The following is an 18771-nucleotide window of genomic DNA, read 5'->3' as shown; positions in this document are numbered from 1 at the left end:
GAGATAGTCAGGAAAAGGTTTCTTAATTGTTAATATGGTGTGAAAGTTCCAGACAACGCTGAATCTCATACGTGCCAATCACCATTGAGGAGCCAGTGCTCCACAGGCAGCTTTCAACCTGCACAGCTTCTTAAATGGTTTTGTGGGCCACAATTTATGAACAAAAGCCCATTTGGAAAAAAAAAAAGGCAGTGAGAAAAAAAATAAATGAACCCAAATCTTCTGTTAAGGGTTAAACTAATGCCTCTTTTCTTAATTTTAACTTAAGACAACTTAGAGTAGAAGGGCCTCTACTCCCAGGGTGATGCCAATTCTCCAGTCCACATGCGGGGCTCTCAATGAGGCTCTCAATGACCCCACACTAAGAAAAATGTCCATTTGAGTTTATACATAAACTCAGGTTTACAGATGCACCAAAGTTATACATTCTATAGACTATCGGAAAAGGTGTGCCCATTGCTTAGCAGGAAAAAAAAAAGAGCCCCTTCACTATTTCCCTCTCAGCTGTCCCTTGAGACAAAGAAGGCTGCACTGTGAAAACAAAAGTAAAAGTGAACCATAACCCCCAAGACATGCTCCTGCTGTTCAGAGCACAAATAAACTTCCTATTTTTTGTCAAAACCTAGCACGCCTGGCCTGTTTACTCCTACCCATCTATTAAACACACACAGTTTTTTCAAGGTTTCATTTCTTACCTTCGAAACAAGCCTCTAATGTCAGACCACATTTTAAACCCAATAAAAAATAAATCAGAGAAAAGTAAAACTCTTTGAAAGTCATTTGCCTCTGGCTTAGTGCTTGCTTTAGTCTTGGTTGCAAACCAAGCTCGGAGCATTTAAAACAAGATTTATGAATCAGGCTCTTCAGGATAAATGTTTTGCAATGCACCAGTAGTTAAAAATTAACTCTGACAGGTGTAGAAGGGCAAGGGGGAGAAAAAAAGTCATTTATTTTCCTCTGGGCTTGAGGGTGCAATATTAGACTTCAATTATGCTACATTAATATTTCTGAATATATCCGTGAAAACGGAAATATGTAAATACACTTATAATGGGTTTCATTCAAAGGCACCCTGTGTTAAATAGCCCCTGTTTTACCTTAGTTGCCCTATAGAAATCTGCTTTAGCGACCTAAGGATCAAGTAGGGAAAACATAAGACAAAGTGATTCAAGAAAACCTGCTGCTCCGCTTTAACCATTTTTGACTTTTGGTAACAAAGAGAACAGCAAAATGTCAACCAAGTTCTAAGAACATACTGGGTGCTTAGTCTTCCAAACCTTAGTTTCCCTCCCTAAAGGAGAGAAGCCTTACTTCACAGGTGTGCTGGCTGCATTAAATGGGTTGGTGTGTAAGAGTTCTTTGACAGTAGGGAACTTCATCAAAGAATATTTAAAAATTTTATTTGGAGGATTATTATGCTATGCCCAGTTCTACGCTAGGAAGAGCCGAAAAGAAGGCTTTGTCCTTGAGAAATGTAGCCGAGCAGATGAAATGAACAGAACACTACTGAAAAGCTAAATATAAGAGGGCGAGGGGCTTAAGGACATAAATGTACTGGATGGGTCAAAACCCTGCACGTCCCGCAGGGGAGAAGCTTCCTCGGTGCCAAAGAAGAGGATGGCACTGTCAGCGGCGGCTGGGTACGGCGATCCATCGTGCGCAGTGAGCAAAGGGCACAGGGCCAGGTGGGGAGGAGGGCTGGCCCTGAGATCCAGGCGCCTCCACTCACCCGGCGGCACACAGAGCCGAGGGCATCAGACCTCCAGGCAGTGCGCCCACGGGGCAGCGACTGCCCAGCTCTGTGTTAAGTCCCCTCCAGCTTTTCAGTGGGGAGCACTGCCTGCTAGGGTTTGGACAGCGCTGACCAGGAAGGCGGCCTGAGGAGATGGAGCCGAGGACGAGGCCAGCTCTGGCAGGGTCTCAAACGCTAGAGCTGACATGAGGGCACGAAAGACATACTATATCGTCACGAGCTTCAGTCCTCCTCACCTCATTTAATTCTCATAACCATCCCAGGAGAGAGGCCTCATTCCCATTTCACAGACTGGAAAACAGTTTGGAAAGGCTGAATGAAGGTCTTGGCAATGAAGCCAGCAAGAATTGGAATTCAAACACCCGGATCTATCTGATTCATCCTCTTCTCTCCACTGCATGAAGTATGAAGCACAACCGAGCAACCTGGAGCCTGATCTCAAACGCTGTAACAGCTGCATTGGGGTTGTCCCCTATATGTGATCCATGGGCACAAACATCACCTATTTTTAATGTATTACTTGCTGGAAACTTCAGAGGACTTTTTGACTGGACATTAACAGCAGCCCTGTTGCCAGTGAAAATTCCCAAAGTCTAGGCGGCAGACAGAGCCATAGGCTGGTGTCCTGAGCCAGGTTCCCCCTGCAGACCCAGCCCTGGCTCACACTGGTTGGGGCAGAGCCCCAGGTGAAACCATCAAACTCTATGGCCTTCAGGTACAAGCGAAGAGCTGGACAATACTTTCAACTCTGAAGCAATGCTTTTGGATGATGCTGTCACTTAAAGTATTTACTGCTTTTTCAAACCTGGTAAAAATATCGAGCCATTATTTTTATCCTTTACAATTTATTTGGAATAAATCTTTGAAACTCTTTCAATGAAATGCTCATTTCTTCTTCCCCCTTTCAAGTTGTACCTATTCTTCAAAGCCCGTTTTAAGTTCCGTGTTTTTTCCTATGAGTTTTTTTCTGTCTATTCAATTACCCTAAAAAGTCACCAATCACATCTCTCGAATTCTTTTTATGCTTCCAGTACACGCCCTCCCACCTAGAACTTAATGAGATGCTATGTGCTGATGGGTCTTATTTGAATTCACACGGCGCCTCACACATCATTAGTTCTGCCTTTCATTTCCAGTTCTAACTGGTAACAACTAGAAAAGGTATCTGTTTGCCCCATAATAGTCTAGCTTGTCCTCCACCCGCCAAATATCATTCAGGCATTCATTTTTATTCATGATAATAAAGTTACTGCAAATGAATGATTTATGACTGTTCCCTGGAGGTGCGCCAGTGCTGTTCTTCCCAGCCCCATGGGACGAGCATGTGTCAGGGTAATGATGAGAGACTCCAGGAAAACATCAGGTTCCCACCAGGCCAAAGAAGTCAGTTCCCTAACCCGGGGTGTCCCGCCAATCATCTACACTGGAGCCATTCCTGAATACAAAGGTGTGGATGAGGAGATGTTGTCCTGGGGTGGGTGGTCTGTTTTCGCCAGTGAGAGGCACTGAAGCAACAAGTTAATTCCGAAGGTTCCATATGATTTCCAGAATCCACACAAATGGGGAAATGCCTCCAACTCGGGTTTAAAAATTAACTGGATGCAATATGGGGGGGGGGGGAGGCTGCATGAGTTCTGGGATGGTTGAGTAAATGTTCAAGGCTTTATTGATCATTTTCAACAGAGCTGATGGAACAAATCCACCCCTGAAATTGGCACACTAAATTCTTAGCAGAAAGATGTAGGTAGGGTCCATGACATAGCAAGCAGTCTTGAGCGTGCGTGATGAAAAACAGCTGCAGAGCAAGCTTTTCTTGGGTGGAATCAGGCTGAAACTGAGAAAGACGTTTATCCAGTTTACATCAGAAGCAGAAGCATCGAACTCCACCACTGATTCTAGCATATCCCATGCAGTACCAATGCTTGAAAACTCTCATGGAATGGAATCGCTTGTGGGTCTCCATCAAGCCCGGTCTGGCTTTTCACTTCCACGTTTTCCCTCTTCTCTGGAAAGGGGTGGGGCGCCGAGAGGACTAGGAACCTCCCCCTTTCCTTGCCAGCTGGGCGCAGCTCTCCCTGTCTCTGAGATGGACCTCCACGTGAATCAGCAGGAAGGGAAGAGGGCAGCTCGATGCTCTGACCCAGGGTCCTGTCCTGTTCTTGCCGGCCCTCCTCCTCTCCAGCCTTGTGATCAGTCTAGAGGGGGTGGTCTATAAACAGCCCCAGTGCCCATCCCCGCCCCACAGAGTACTTCTAACCTGTCACTGCACCATTTCCTACTGAGCCCAAAGGCAGTCCCTGAACACCAACACAGAGCTCCCTAACCATGATCGCGTGATCTGAGCAGTCACACGGATGAAACTTTTTGGCCAACCCCCAGGACTACACACCTGGGCCATACCTGTTAACATTCTCCGATGCAGTGGACCTACAATCCAGGATATCCCTGTTATATATCCTCCTTGCTGGGATCTGGAACATTTGGAATGAACCAGGCTTGCCTTATGGACTGTTTCTGCTACAGCTTTCACCTGTGGATCCCATATTTTGGGTCTGTCCATAGAAGTCCTGCCCAATACCTGCGTCATGACTGGTTACCCATCCCATCCTTGAGGTGGGTTTTAAGTTGAGGCCTTCCCCTCTCTGTTCAGATACAACTAAGCCTGGCTATGTAACATCCTTAAAAAAAAGTCTGTGTGCACATGTGCACACACGCGCACACACAAGCACGACACAATGTACCAATGTATGACTGATAACTGGGTTCCCATTGCTTGCTCATGCAGAGATGAGTTTGGTAATCTGCCTGAGTTACTTGTAATAAGCAATAAATTCATGATGTTTTAATTAAATTCAAGACATAAGCTCAAGACTACAAGCGATATTACTGGTCCTGAAACCTCTCACTTCACTTCTAGAGCCCTCATCATAATTTCTAAATGACTAGTTCACTTTTAACCAGTATACAGCAAAACAAGGTTGTTGAGACTTTCCACAGTAGAAGAAAAATACATCGGTTTAGATAAACTCCACTGCTAGCTCCATGTGCATGTCCCACTTTGTCAAAGGCTAACTGAATGCCCAACTGCTTCCACAGAAGTGCACGGCTTGCTCTGACTTGTTGCAGTGGACCCCTAGTTTCATACTGCTTGCATTACTAAAAATATTTTGACAAGACATTTCTTAGACTACCTGTTTCCAAAAAACACATTCCAAAATACTTTAAATTATATAGTAATTATAAACTCCCTACTTTATAAGTATTAGAAAGAAAAACAGAAATATCAACAAGTAAAATGAACGCCATAATTTATGCAGCAACCAGAAGCATCAAGTTGAAGGGGTCAGGGGAGCGCTCCCAACAACCCTCACCTAAAACCAAGATCATGTAAAATCCACAGATTTCAAAAGCCAGATAATACTGATTATATATGCAGCACCCAGATATTTTTTCTTTAAATCATAAAGTAACATGTTATTATGGATCTCAATTTCACAAGAAACTTATGCTACTTAAAAGAAGGTTGAAAGCCACCATTTTTCATGCTCTAAAAAATGAACAATGAGGGAATTTTAAAAGTTCAGAAGGCATTACCTGGTGCAGGCTGGCGTTCATTCCATTCGGTGGAGATTAAGATTTCTATAATTTTTATGAGGTGTTCAGTATTCTCAGAACTACAGAAAAAAAAGAGGGGGGGGTCTGTTAGAAACCTTGTTCTCTAAACAACAAACTCATTTTCATTTCTGCACTTTCAGCTGACTGTGTCTGATGGAAGTATGCAAATGCATTTGTGAACTAGTATCTTGAGAAGCCTAATGACCCATCACCTTAGCACTACCCTCATCATCCCCAGATTCAGGTTTCTCTTCTATCACTTACCTTGCTGCTGGGAATCTGAAAAGCAGAGGGCTGAAGAGTTCAGAAAGTACTCTTGCATTCAAAAGATTTTTGCTGGACGTTTGAGAGAGCTTGAAGAAATGTTTTAGCAAATACTGTAGCGTGAGCCAGTACTGATGAGGTATGCTGGGCGACCTAATGAGCTTCTTCAACAGTTGGATGTATTCTTCGGAACTCTGCACTTCTGTGAGTGAAAACAAACAAAGCAAGAAAAAGACTAAGAGACTGTTGGTACCTATCAGTGACTAAACACCTAGATTTCTGTTCTAGCTACAGAGGAGTTGTTTAAAAGGAAGGCACCAGAATCAGCAGAGAGTACGTTTGCTCTCCTCATTAGAAAAGGCATTATGAGAAAGTCGAAATCTCATGTCAAATGGAAACGCAAGAAACTCTCTGTGTGCAGAACCCAGGAGGTTCTGGGTGTGCTGCCTTCTGTGGGCCAGCTTCGAGTGTGATTGGCTAACTCGGAGGAGCAGCAGATAAGTATCACAGGTTTTAACTTTGAAGGTTACAAACCACAATTTCCTGTCCCCAGAGCACTTTAACTGAGCATTAGCTGCTGAAACAGAGAGTCTCCTTCCCTGAACTCATGCTCTAATGGAGGAAGGTGACGGGAACACCCCAGTCCCTCAGTCCTAGTCCAGTTCCCTGAGCCCAGTGATGATGCTTGGCACTCTGAGGCATTCTCTGACGTAGTGAGCCTTAAAATACCGACAAAAGGTTCACGATCAGCCATTCAACATGGGGATGGCCTTCCTAAGCAAATGAGAACGTGGGTCTTCTACTGGATACCCTGGTAGGGAGGGAGTTTGTGCTGATGGGATGGGGTGGGGGGACAGAGTTCTACTAACATTTTTCTAAGCCAGCTGTCTTTATATGCAGCACTTGAGTTTACAAGTCCATCCACACCTCAACACATGTTCAAGAAGGCTCTCAGAAGAGACAACATACCTGGGGCTAGAGAAATCAGTTCACTGGAAACGGCTACCGGAATGACAGGGTTCGGTAAGTCCAGGAGATAGCGTTTGAAGGCGTCAGCTAAAACGTGCACATCGAACATCTCCAAGTCCAAGGAGGCGGCATCTATTGATAGAAATGTGCCAAAAAAAAAAAAAAAATCAGACCTGTTATGCATTGTTGGGGCGATTTTCTAAGTGTTCAACGTCAATGAGACACGTGAAAGGAAGCAGGATGAGGACAAACAGAAGATGCTTGAGCGTTTATTAGCAGTGTTTCTCTCAGGGGCTGCTCGTGGCATTTCGAATAGAGCATTTTTCCTTGTGCAGGTCTGTCGCCCACACTGTAAGCATTCAGCATGAAGGCCCCTGCCCCTGCCCATGGTGCCAGAACACATTCCCAGACTTTGTGGCAACAGAAAACAGTGCCTCTGCTGTGGGCTGAATTGTGTCTCCCACAACTCCTATGTAGAAGCCCCAACTCCAAGCACCTCCAAATACAAATGTATTTGGAGACAGCGCCTTTGAAGAGGTGTTTAAAATAAAAGGGGCCATTAGAGTGAGCCCTAGTCAACTAGACTGGTATTATAAAAGGAGAGAATTTAGACAGAGACGCATCAAAAGTGCAGGCACAGAGGACACGCCACGTGAGGATGCAGCAAGGAAGCGGCCGCCTGTAAGCCAAGAAGCAGCCAAGCCTGCCGAACTGGGACTTCGAGGCTCCAGAACAGTGAGAAAACAGACTTCGGTTTTTTAAACCACCCAGTCTATGGAATTTTGTTATGGTAGCCACAGCAAACTACTGCAGCCCACACTTCATTTGCAAATACATTCTGGAGACGGGAGTTCTGCCCTGGTGCAGAAGAGTTCTGTCTAAGGATGCTGAATCACATAGTAAAACCTCCCTAAAATCAAAATGAGGAAACATGAAATGTAATCCCATCCCCAGATTTCCTAAAATTTGAGTTGTTCAATATCAGTATCAATTTAACCCAAGAGAGTACAGACTGATTGATTTAACAGCAAGCGTTTAGCAATCTCAAGAATAGCCATAAAAGTAATGTGAACATCCTTAGAATGTTTCTCCCTAGTACTTGACAGAGTATTCTGATTAAGGTATTACTAATTTAACTTGTGGGCACCGAACTATCTTGAAAGAAACATAAGATGTGCAATCTGTCCAGTAAATCCTTCAGTTGGAAAGAGGTCAGGCAATCCAACCCTGGGGTGATGTGAATCACAGGTGCTCTGTGAGTACCTGGGGTGTAATGAGGCATTCGGCCCAGTGGGAAGAAGGGCTGCTGGGGGCTGGAAGGACCACAGTCACTGCTGAAGGATGCACACTAGTGGTGGGAAAGACGACCCAAGAGCAGTGATCTGGGGACTCGTATACTCAGTGGAGAACAGGGAAGCCGAGGAGCAAAATGCTACATCTTTAAACAGCTTTTTTTCCATTAAAAAAAAAATTTTTTTTTAAGAGGGTAACTGCTTTACAATGCTGTGTTAGTTTCTGCTTACAGCAACGTGAATCAGCTATTAAGTACATGTGATGATAGCTCATTTGGTGAAGAATCTGCAGAAGACCCTGGTTTGATTTCTGGGTCGGGAAGATCCCCTGGAGAAGGGATAGGCTACCCACTCCAGTATTCTGGCCTGGAGAATTCCATGGACTGTATAGTCCATGTGGTTGCAGTCAGAAAACGACTGAGCGACTTTCACTTTGATACACTTAGCGCCTTCCTCCCACCGCCATCCTACTCTCCAGGTCAACACAGAGCACCCCACTGAGCTCCCCGTGCCATTCAGCAGCTTCCCACCCGCTACTTTATACACGGCAGTGTGCGTGTCAGCGCCACTCTCTGCTTGTCTCCCTGCTCCTTCCCCCGCTGCCATGGGTCCACACGTCAGTTCTCTACATCTGCGTCTCTATTCCTGCCCTGCAAATAGATTCATCAGGACCATTTTTCTGGATTCCATATATATTCATTAATACACGATATTTGGGAAACAGCTTTATTAACCGGGCGTTCAGATAAGTCAGAAAGGAACACTGCTGCAAGTGCTGATACCACTTTTGGTAATCTGGATTCCAAGACAGTTAGAAACTAACTAGGAGAAGTGACCTAACTAGGAGACTCATGTGACTGGTGCTGGCCTAGGAGAGGATGAGAGAGAAGCAAAGTTCACTCGGAGATGTTCAGCTTGAGAAGGAAAAGCAGCATCCTGGATGCCCATGAACCAGGTGTGGTACTATAAAGCACTGAGGTTGAGCTGGAAGCTACCAGAGTTCCTTGAACACACTGTCATCATAAGCCAAACCTGCCTCACCAGCTAGGTGGATCGTATGAAAGATAATCATATAATATCATAAAGTTCAGAGATATCCATCTGGTAGCAAATATGGATAGGAAAATAATGAAAAGGTGGAGAAGCAAGGGGTTAAACCACTTAAATGTCCCACAAAGAACAAACCAGGTACCTAGCATATCTTTAGTAAGTGTGGGGAAGGGCAAGACTAGGTCTCTGCATAAAGTATCCATGTGGAAAGTAATACAACTACTACTAGTGTGACTGTCAAAATTGTGTGTGCATCCCTGCTGGAGCACTCCATAGCTACTGGCCACCCCCCCATCCCTGTTCCGTTCCGTTCCGTTGCTCAGTCGTGTCCGAATCTTTGCGACCCCGTGGACTGTAGCCTACCAGGCTTCTCCGTCCATGGGATTCTCCAGGCAAGAATACTGGAGTGGGTTACCGTTTCCTTCTCCAGGGGATCTTCCCGACCCAGGGATCGAACCAGGGTCTCCCGCATTGGAGGCAGACGCTTTAACCTCTGAACCACCAAGGAACCCCCCATCCCCACCGCCCACCAAATCACCTGTATACTCCATTTACTATCACTTTGCCCAGAAAATTCATATTTCTTAATCTGCTCATCCTAAAAAGGGTAATAAGCTATTTTCACAATGAGGTATAAACTTTAAGATGCTAAATATTCCCCACGTCCTTCCCTCAGGCAGGCTATCTGCTGCCTTCTCTGTGCAGGAGCAGTGCTGATAAGCCATCCCTCTATTGGGACACTTCCCACTATGGTAATTGTGGGTCTCTCTCGGAGACTGATGCGCACTCCCAGGCTGACGTCCCTCGAGGGCACAGACTGTGGCTGTCACCTGCTCTTCTCAGATCCCTCAGGGCTCAGCACAGAATGTGCTTGTTAAAATGTTTGTGGGCTGAGCTACTTTGTGGGCTCAGGACTTTCCTGAGAGTGATGTTAACTCACCGAAGCCCTTCTCCAACACATGAGGTATTATTCCAAAGAGACTTTATAGCTTTTGCATGAAATAACCTTACTTTGAGTCTTTAGGTAAGCTCACCTTATGTCAAATTCCACCAGAACTGATGTAGTACGTTCTATTTATTTACAGATAACTTCTAAAGCTCCTCGGATTTTCTGACTTCTGTTCTAGAAGTCTCCTTTCCCGTATTAAAGCTATCCTAATGATGCTTTTGAACTGTGGTGCTGGAGAAGACTGTTGAGAGTCCCTTGGACTGCAAGGAGATCCAACCAGTCCATTCTAGAGGGAATCAATCCTGGGTGTTCATTGGAAGGACTGATGCTAAAGCTGAAACTCCAATACTTTGGCCACCTCATGTGACGAGTTGACTCACTGGAAAAGACTCTGATGCTGGGAGAGATTGGGGCGGGAAGAGACAGGGACGACAGAGAATGAGATGGCTGGATGGCATCACCGACTCGATGGACATGAGTTTGGGTAGGGAGGCCTGGCGTGCTGTGATTCATGAGGTCGCAGAGAGTCGGACACGACTGAGCGACTGAACTGAACTGAACGTGCTTTTCTAAGAGATGGACACAGCTGTCATGTGAGGACTGTGGAAGTTGGCTGAGTCTTCAGGTCTGGGCTGGGGGCATTTACACTCTCTTCCACCCTGCTTTTCACTGAGTCTGCGCCTGACAGGTAACCAGTAACCTCTCCCACATTTCAGCCCTTCTCCCACTGGAATGGAGTCCCCTCCCTGACTGATCTCTAGCTGAGTCAAGGGTTGTCTATTGGGGTCCTCAATTTTGCTGCCCTACTCCTGACTTCAGGAGACATCAGTTAGTACACCTGCAGACAGTTCTGACTGTCACAAGCAGGGTACAATCTCACTGGCATCTAGTGGGCAGAGGCCAGGAGTGCTGCTGAAATCCTACAATGCTAAGAACAGCTCCGTGACAACAAAGAATTATCCATCCTAAAATGTCCACGCACTGAGGCTGAAAAAGTTTGAATTTTAACATTGAGGCATCTTGACATATGATTACCACATAATGATTTCTTATTTGTATATACCATTGTTAAAGCATCACCACAGTAAGTCTGGCTGATATCCACAGAGAGTCACACATAGACATTTTTTCTTGTGATGAGAACTTTTAAAGAAAAAACCTGAATCAGGTTAAGAGAAACCAAAATAGTGGGAGAAGGAGAATAATTCACACCATTAAAATTTTTAAAAAGACAATGTATTTTAGGGCAATACAGTGGGGGGAAAAAGAATAAGGACTTTTAGGGTGAGAACGATCTGCATGCAAGTCATAGCTTCATAAGCAGCAGTAACTTTTGTACACAAGACTGCTGTGTGGGTGAAATAGAGTAACTTAGCAGGCGAGAAAAAGTAGCTGCTGTCCGCCACCCACAGCCACCCTTTTCTGACGTTGGTAATTCATGGGGTTAGCTAAAAGCCATGCTTTTTGTTTTTGAAAGTGGCTTATCTCTGAGCTTCCTCCAGATATAAGTTTTTAATCTTTGGACATTACGGTTTTTTTAAATAAGACAAATCCTTAAGCTGGAAATAGTCCTGAAGGATCCTCACTCCTAAACTGAGATCATGTTTACTCTTTTTGTTTTGCCACAAAATTCACTTTTATAGCACAGAACCCAAGAAGAACCAGTTTTCTATGTGTGTTTTGATCTCAAATGGAGAAGAAAGCTGTCTATCAAAATATCTTGTTGACTTGAATTTGGGTTATTTATTCCATCTTACAGGTGGTGTGAAGAGTTTTATTAAAAGCTCAACTGGATCATTTTGTTTCTGGTCACATTTGAAAACATAACTACTCTTTTTCAAATAACCCCCATTTCGTCAGTCTCTGAAGTCTAAACATTTCCTGTGACTTTTAACATGCTCAATTTGACCAATTTTCTGACCAAAACATATATCTCTAGTTCAATTGGCTAGGACAAAATTCAGTGTTTCCTTAACACCCTGGTAAAGCTGTTAGAAAAAAAAAAAAAAAACCACGGCTTTTCACCTCGCTTTTTCTGCCAGTCAACTTCTAATGACCTACTCTGGATGTGTAGGAGGATGTACCCTGTGTTGTGTGTAAGACTGATTTCCATGTACAAAGGAAAAATGAAAGTTAAAAATTTTTTTTTCAAGCTTCAAACATTTGGGTGGTGTGTTTCAAGTCAAACTATCAACTGATGAAGATCTAATCTCCTTTTTTTCCCAGAAACATCTTTTCTAGAAATTTTCATAAGCTGCCTCGTTTTGAAGCTGCCTCACACTTCAAACTTTTTCATTTATTAAATATCACGTGGGTATTCTTTGCATAACTATGTATCTGAAAATGCTTCCTCTAAAACTAGATCTTACTTCTTTTGGTTCAAGCACCAAAATTCAGTTAAAACAGTGCAAGGCAAAAAAATTATCAGTAAAAAGAAAAGAACTGGGAGGGAACAAAGGGTCTAAGAGATTCCAGAAGCTGATGTAGAAGATGACTTGCTGGAATGATGGCAAGTAAATTTATATTTTTATAGTTGTATTCTGTATGGCAAAGAGAGAAGGAACTAATAGTTAAGGTACCATTTGGTTAAATTCAATTAATGGATGCCATTTAACCAATGGTGTGCTAAGAGTTGACTTGAGTTGGCTCACAATTCTTCCCAAGTAGTAACACACTGGTAATGAGAAATTAATCACGTAGGAATATTTACACTGCACTACAAACCAGGGCTTCCCCCGCTTCTCCAAGACTTGGTTTACCAGCACACTACTAAATATAACAATATCATGATGTTGCATGTTAGTCACTCAGTTGTGTCCAACTCTTTGCAACCCCATGGACTATACTATACTGTCTATGGAATTCTCCAGGTAAGAATACTGGAGTGGGTTGCCATTTCCTTCTCCAGGGGATCCTCTCAACCCAAGGATCAAACCTGGCAGATTCTTTACAGTGTGGTTATGTGGCTTAGCTGGTAAAGAATCCACCTGCAATGTGGGAGACCTGGGTTCAATCCCTGTGTTGGGAAGATGCCCTGGAGAAGGGAAAGGCTATCCACTATTCTGGCCTGGAGAATTCCATGGACTATATAGTCCACAGGTTTGCAAAGAGTCAGACATGACTGAGTGACTTTCACTTTCATTTTACTTGATTAAAAATATGGCATGAAAAGGTAAGAAAGGAATGAAGACAGAAAAGAAGGGAAAAGGTCAGAAGAGACCTTTGTTAAATGACAGGTTTTTATAAGTACTTTTTCAACTAGTCCAGATGAATTAGATGTAGCCAATGGCAAGGTCGGAGTAAGATGACAGATGAGCAGAATCAGAGAAATCCCAAGATGTTTCTCTCCTGTGCAATTTCTGTAGGCCCAAGAGGCTCATGGCTGTGATGCCAGCCAATGTACCTGCAGGCAGACAGGTACAGACACCCCTGCTCAGGAGACAAACATCAAAGGCCTGCCCTCTTACAGGAAGAGCACAGAGGGAAGTGTGCATGATTTCTGAGCTCCCTCCAAACCGAGAACGTTGCACACTTAAGCTCAAGTGTTTTGTGCTTTACCTGAAACACAAAGGTAAGAACCGTCTTTCCCGCTGTGTATTTCCAGCTCTCTGACACTCACCACAATCAAGAAGCTGTCGTAACTCAGCTGGGTTGCTAGAGCTCTGTGTTCTGTATAGAGTTGAACATTCCAGACCTAGGACACAAAACAGATCGAGTATGCAAAACACAGCTCTCTGGGGAACCTGCAAGCCCGCAGCCAGAGAGACATTCCAGTTTTCATCCAGTGTCTATTTGAGATGTGTACCGAGCATTCTTGGAAGTCAACTCCCACTATTCATCTTATTTGGCATATCAATAATTTTGGCAAAATCATCTGGCCACTGAGGAACAAGTTAATTCCATTTATTAAGATAGGGAGAATTTAAAAGTTTCCATATAGTAACTACACGTCAGTATGGAGTGAGAAGTCAGAGCAAGACTATCTCCCCAGGTCATGGCCACAAACAGCTTATGTATCCAGCACAGGTGGCAGGACGTGGATTCAATGAACGTCCACGCAACAGATATAAATGATGACACCCACGAGATCAGGCCATAACATGTGAGCTGATTTCCCTGACCAGCTGGATTACCTTTCTTTTCAATGGCTTCCACGAGCTTGATAAGAAGCGGTGGAGCGACGTCAGGGGGTGCAAACTGCTCTGCAAGGTCCGGGAGAGTGGAAGCTGCAAACAAAAACAATCCTGCGGTTAAGTTTGATCGAGTCTAATCCAATGCAGTCAACAGCAGTGAAAAACGATCCTGACACGAGGTCACGGACTCCAATCAGGACAGCAGCAAACTCAGGCCAGGACGAAAGCACCTGAGCAGGGCCCTGTGTTTAGAAGGCTCCTCTCAGGCCACCACCCTCCAGCGCTGCTTCTTCCCACGGGGTGAGCTGCCTGGAGGACACACCTGCTGCTCCCTTCCTAGGACATGATCAGAAGGCTCCCCAGAAGCCCAGATCCCCTGCCTCCAGCATGTCCCACTGGCCCGAGGCATGGGCTGGGGCAGAGGGGAGTGGGCTCAGGATGGAATGGAGTCTGGCCGTGCAAGGTTCCGGCGGCACTGGGCCAAGCCAGGAGTAGACCAGCTCTCCACATGTCACCACGCTTTCAGGCCGAACTTGGAACCCAAGAAATCTAAATTCAAATCCAGCTTCCCGGTCATCATGAAGATATAACTGTCAACGTAGGAGGATGGAACCGCTTTTATCAAACTGTCTGTTAATGAGATTTTAACTTTCAAATATTCAGATGCAAGTTGCTTGGGCCTCCTTTGTGTTTTGCCCCAAGCTCCACAAATGCCAAGGTGGGTGTACTATCAAATACAAAGCAGGTACAAATGATCACTGGCCAATGAACACTCCAGTCCCCATGGACCTGCTATTGAAATGCCTTTATTGGCTTATACATGTTTTGGTCAGTTAATATCTTAACACATGTGATACTGTCACAAAGTGTTCTTTCCATGCTTCTATTTACATGTTTTACCAAATGATAACAAAAGAAAAAAAATCTAATTGGGTGACACACATAATGTCCTTCAACATTTGATAACTGCATTTTGTACTCCAAAAAAATATATAAATACCTTTCTCATAAGATACCAGAAGAGGGAGCTAAATATACGCACCTCAAATTTCTCAAAATGCAAAATATAGGTAAATGACATTCTTTATGAAAATACCTCTCTGTGCAGTGTATTTATCAGCCACCCATAAATCACTTTTAGACACTTAAGGTTCATGGCTGTATATGTACTCTCACATACATAGTTTATATAATCTAAGACTAAATATTGACAATTTTGTTTCAATGAGATTTCAGTGGTGTGACTCTTTAAGCCATATATCATGTTAAGCAAATTTCTAATGCAGCCCACCTTTCTAATAGTGAGCACAGGAAAACAACAGATTCACAAGACAGCAATCAAGTAAGATTATGTTAAACTTTGACCTCAGAAACTTAAGTATTGTTTATGTGATTTTGGAAACCTAGAGCCTGTAGCGTAAGACCCTTCTATTCCCTGAGACAGTAACATGATCTTGCCACCTAACTGTTAGCCATACCAACTCCCGAGGATACAGGAGAAGAGCTACATTACGGAAGAAAATCCCACAGCAGCACTCTCCAGAAGGACTTGCTGTGATGACAGAAATGCTCTATTAGCGGTGCTACCCAGCAAGCACTCTGAGCACTTGGAATGTACCTCCTGCAACAGAGGAAGAGAATTTTTAATATCTATGGATTTAAAATGAAGTAGCTGTAAACCACTACTGACCACAGTCCTGAAGAGTACAGTCCCATAGCCAGAACAAAGGCAAGTTTCGTCAAAAGCACATGAAAGATTCCTGAGTTGGCTTCGTACTACTAAGACCCCACCATAAAGCCAGCCCTGAGCACCCAGCATCGGTACACGGGACTCAACAACGTCTGAACACAGGGCACACACGGTTCATCACTGAGCTTCCTGGGCCACTTTGTCCCACCGCAACAGCACTTGAGCATACTTTGCACTTCATAAAAGCAGGACAGGCACGCTACTGACTTGCCGGACACAGTGCAGAAAGCTGAGTGAGAACTTCATCTCATCTGTTTCCGCCACCAACCTGAGCCTACGGATCACCTGGAGAACTCGTTATGCACACAGACTGCTGGTACAACTACAAACTCCCAGAATCAGAATATCCAAGAAGGAAGCTAGTCATTTGTTTCAGGTTAGTAATAAGTTTTAGGACATGCTATTATGAGAAGCAAATCCATGCAAGTGACCCCCTAGCCACTGCCTAAAAAAAAATCCAGCAATGACACTGCCCAAATCTGTTAAAAATATGAGTATACCTGAAAAGTCCTTAAAATAGAAGTATCTTGGGGTGGGGGGAGGGATACATTAGGAGATTGGGATTAACATATACACACTACTATATATAAAATCGATAATCAAGGACCTGCTGTATAGCACAGGGAACTCTACTCAGTATTTTGCAATAACCTATACAGAAGAAAATCTGAAGACTATATATATATGTATATATGAAACTGAATTGCTTGATATGCTGTACACCTGAAATTAACATGATACTGTAAATCAACTATTCTTTAGTAAAAAAAATACAAATATCTTGAAATTTTCTTTTTAACTAAAGTAATATTTTTAATTGGGCTTCCCTGGTGGCTCAGAGGTTAAAGCGTCTGCCTCCAATGCGGGAGACCCGGGTTCGGTCCCTGGGTCGGGAAGATCCCCTGGAGAAGGAAACGGTAACCCACTCCAGTATTCTTGCCTGGAGAATCCCATGGACGGAGAAGCCTGGTAGGCTACAGTCCACGGGGTCGCAAAGAGTCGGACACGACTGAGCGATGGAACGGAACGGAACGGAATATTTTTAATTAAAAGCACTGTAAATAAAAAAATACTATTATGCTAAAGCTGAAACTCCAATACTTTGGCCACCTCATGCGACGGTTGACTCACTGGAAAAGAGTCTGATGCTGGGAGGGATTGGGGGTAGGAGGAGACAGGGACGACAGAGAATGAGATGGCTGGATGGCATCACCGATTCGATGGACATGAGTTTGAGTGAACTCCGGGAGTTGGTGATGGACAGGGAGGCCTGGCGTGCTGTGATTCATGGGGTCGCAAAGAGTCGGACATGACTAAGAGACTGAACTGAACTGATAAAAGATCTCATTTCCTCTGATAAACTATATACTACTTCCTTGTGCCTTAGATTATCAACTCACAAAAATATCCTCCCCTACAGATGCCTTCTGCACTGAGCAAAATGAAATTTCCTATCAGCACATGTAACAGGAGAAAAAGACAAAGGTAAAGATCAGATGTAGAGAAATATTATTAATTAGGACTCACTGTAGCATCTTTTAACCTTCTCAAAACTTACAGATCTCAGCATACACCAAAGTGCAAAAAGCTAAAGATTAAACAGTAAATACACGAACCCACATATCCATACAACATTCATCCAACAAACATGTCTAGTTCCTCTTTCTCTTCCCTCATAAATTACACAGGAATTTTTTTTTTAATTAAAAAAAAAAAGTTAAAAAGTTGGCAACCACAGATGGAATTGCTTAATAAAAGTTTATCTTCTCCCAGAATCTTATCAACACAATCATTTCTGCAAGCAAATATGAAAGTTAAATTAAGTGATAATTAAAGATTTCACCTAACTGTGACTGAAATGTGCACCCAACAGTTGTTATATTACTGGGCTGGCAAATACTACATATAAAATTGCTTCTACCACTCTTATTTCTTCACTTCAGTTTGAAGGAGGGGAAAAAAAAAATCTTTCCTAAGTCCTTTCAATGTTTCTTTGGCAAAACATGGTAGTTCACTTTCCATATCCTGAGATGCAAAGTATCATTTGTTTCACTCATACAAGTGCAACGGGAAGTTTCTAAAAAGCACTGTGATGGCTATCAGGTATCTGTAACAACACCTTTCTCAAAGTACACCCCAGAATATTTTAAAAAGAAAAATACTAGATGTATGCAGTAGGAAGTACAGGCACTCCTTTGTAACTCATCGAGTGAATTTATCATGGTATCTTTTTATAACATTGAAAAAAGCTTATTATTCAAACGTATAAACAAAGGTCCGTCTAGTCAAGGCTATGGTTTATCCCGTGGTCATGTATGGATGTGAGAGTTGGACTGTGAAGAAAGCTGATCGCTGAAGAATTGATGCTTTTGAACTGTGGTGTTGGAGAAGACTCTTGAGAGTCCCTTGGACTGCAAGGAGATCCAACCAGTCCATTCTAAAGGAGATCGATCCTGGGTGTTCATTGGAAGGACTGATGCTAAAGCTGAAACTGCAATACTTTGGCCACCTCATGAGACGAGTTGACTCACTGGAAAAGACTCTGATGCTAGGAAAGGTTGTGGGCGGGAGGAGAAGGGGACGACAGAGAATGAGATGGCTGGATGGCATCACCGACTCTGTGGACATGAGTCTGAGTGAACTCCGGGAGTTGGTGATGGACAGGGAGGCCTGGCGTGCTGTGATTCATGGGGTCGCAAAGAGTCGACTGAGCGACTGAACTTAACTGAACTGATAAATCATTACAACTGATTAAAGTTTTGCAATGGGAGTTTTAAAAAGTAAATTTTGCAAAGACACAAGGTTTTTTAAAATAACAATGCAAGGATTTCCTATTCTGTAGTACAATATCTATGATTCAGTCCATTTCCCTTTAAAATATTTAAATGCAGGGGATGTGAAAGCTTTACCCAAGAAACTTTCGAAGTTCACATTTTCTACTTTGAGTAATAGGATCAATTAACAGTGAAAGTCTAAAAAGCATTTTAAAGCAAAGT

The 18771-nt window shown here is 43.5% G+C and overlaps 1 protein-coding gene across 1 annotated transcript in view; it reads right to left on the bottom strand.

The window, feature by feature from the left end:
- PIK3R1 (phosphoinositide-3-kinase regulatory subunit 1) overlaps positions 1-18771 on the bottom strand; it is a 92757-nt gene that overhangs the window by 11077 nt on the left and 62909 nt on the right. Inside the window, exons 3-7 of the mRNA XM_055421934.2 lie at positions 14026-14118; positions 13512-13586; positions 6602-6733; positions 5633-5834; positions 5348-5427 (exon numbers count right to left, since the gene is read on the bottom strand). Of these exons, the coding sequence (XP_055277909.2) occupies positions 5348-5427; positions 5633-5834; positions 6602-6733; positions 13512-13586; positions 14026-14118 (582 nt within the window). The remainder of the gene's footprint in view (positions 1-5347; positions 5428-5632; positions 5835-6601; positions 6734-13511; positions 13587-14025; positions 14119-18771) is intronic.

The sequence above is a fragment of the Moschus berezovskii genome, chromosome 18 (genome assembly GCF_049115385.1).
Source record: "Moschus berezovskii isolate FMDL1 chromosome 18, NW_MosBer_1.0, whole genome shotgun sequence".
Lineage (NCBI taxonomy): Eukaryota > Metazoa > Chordata > Mammalia > Artiodactyla > Moschidae > Moschus > Moschus berezovskii.
Note: the sequence above shows the minus strand (reverse complement) of the source record. Positions and strands in the feature narration are given on the sequence as shown.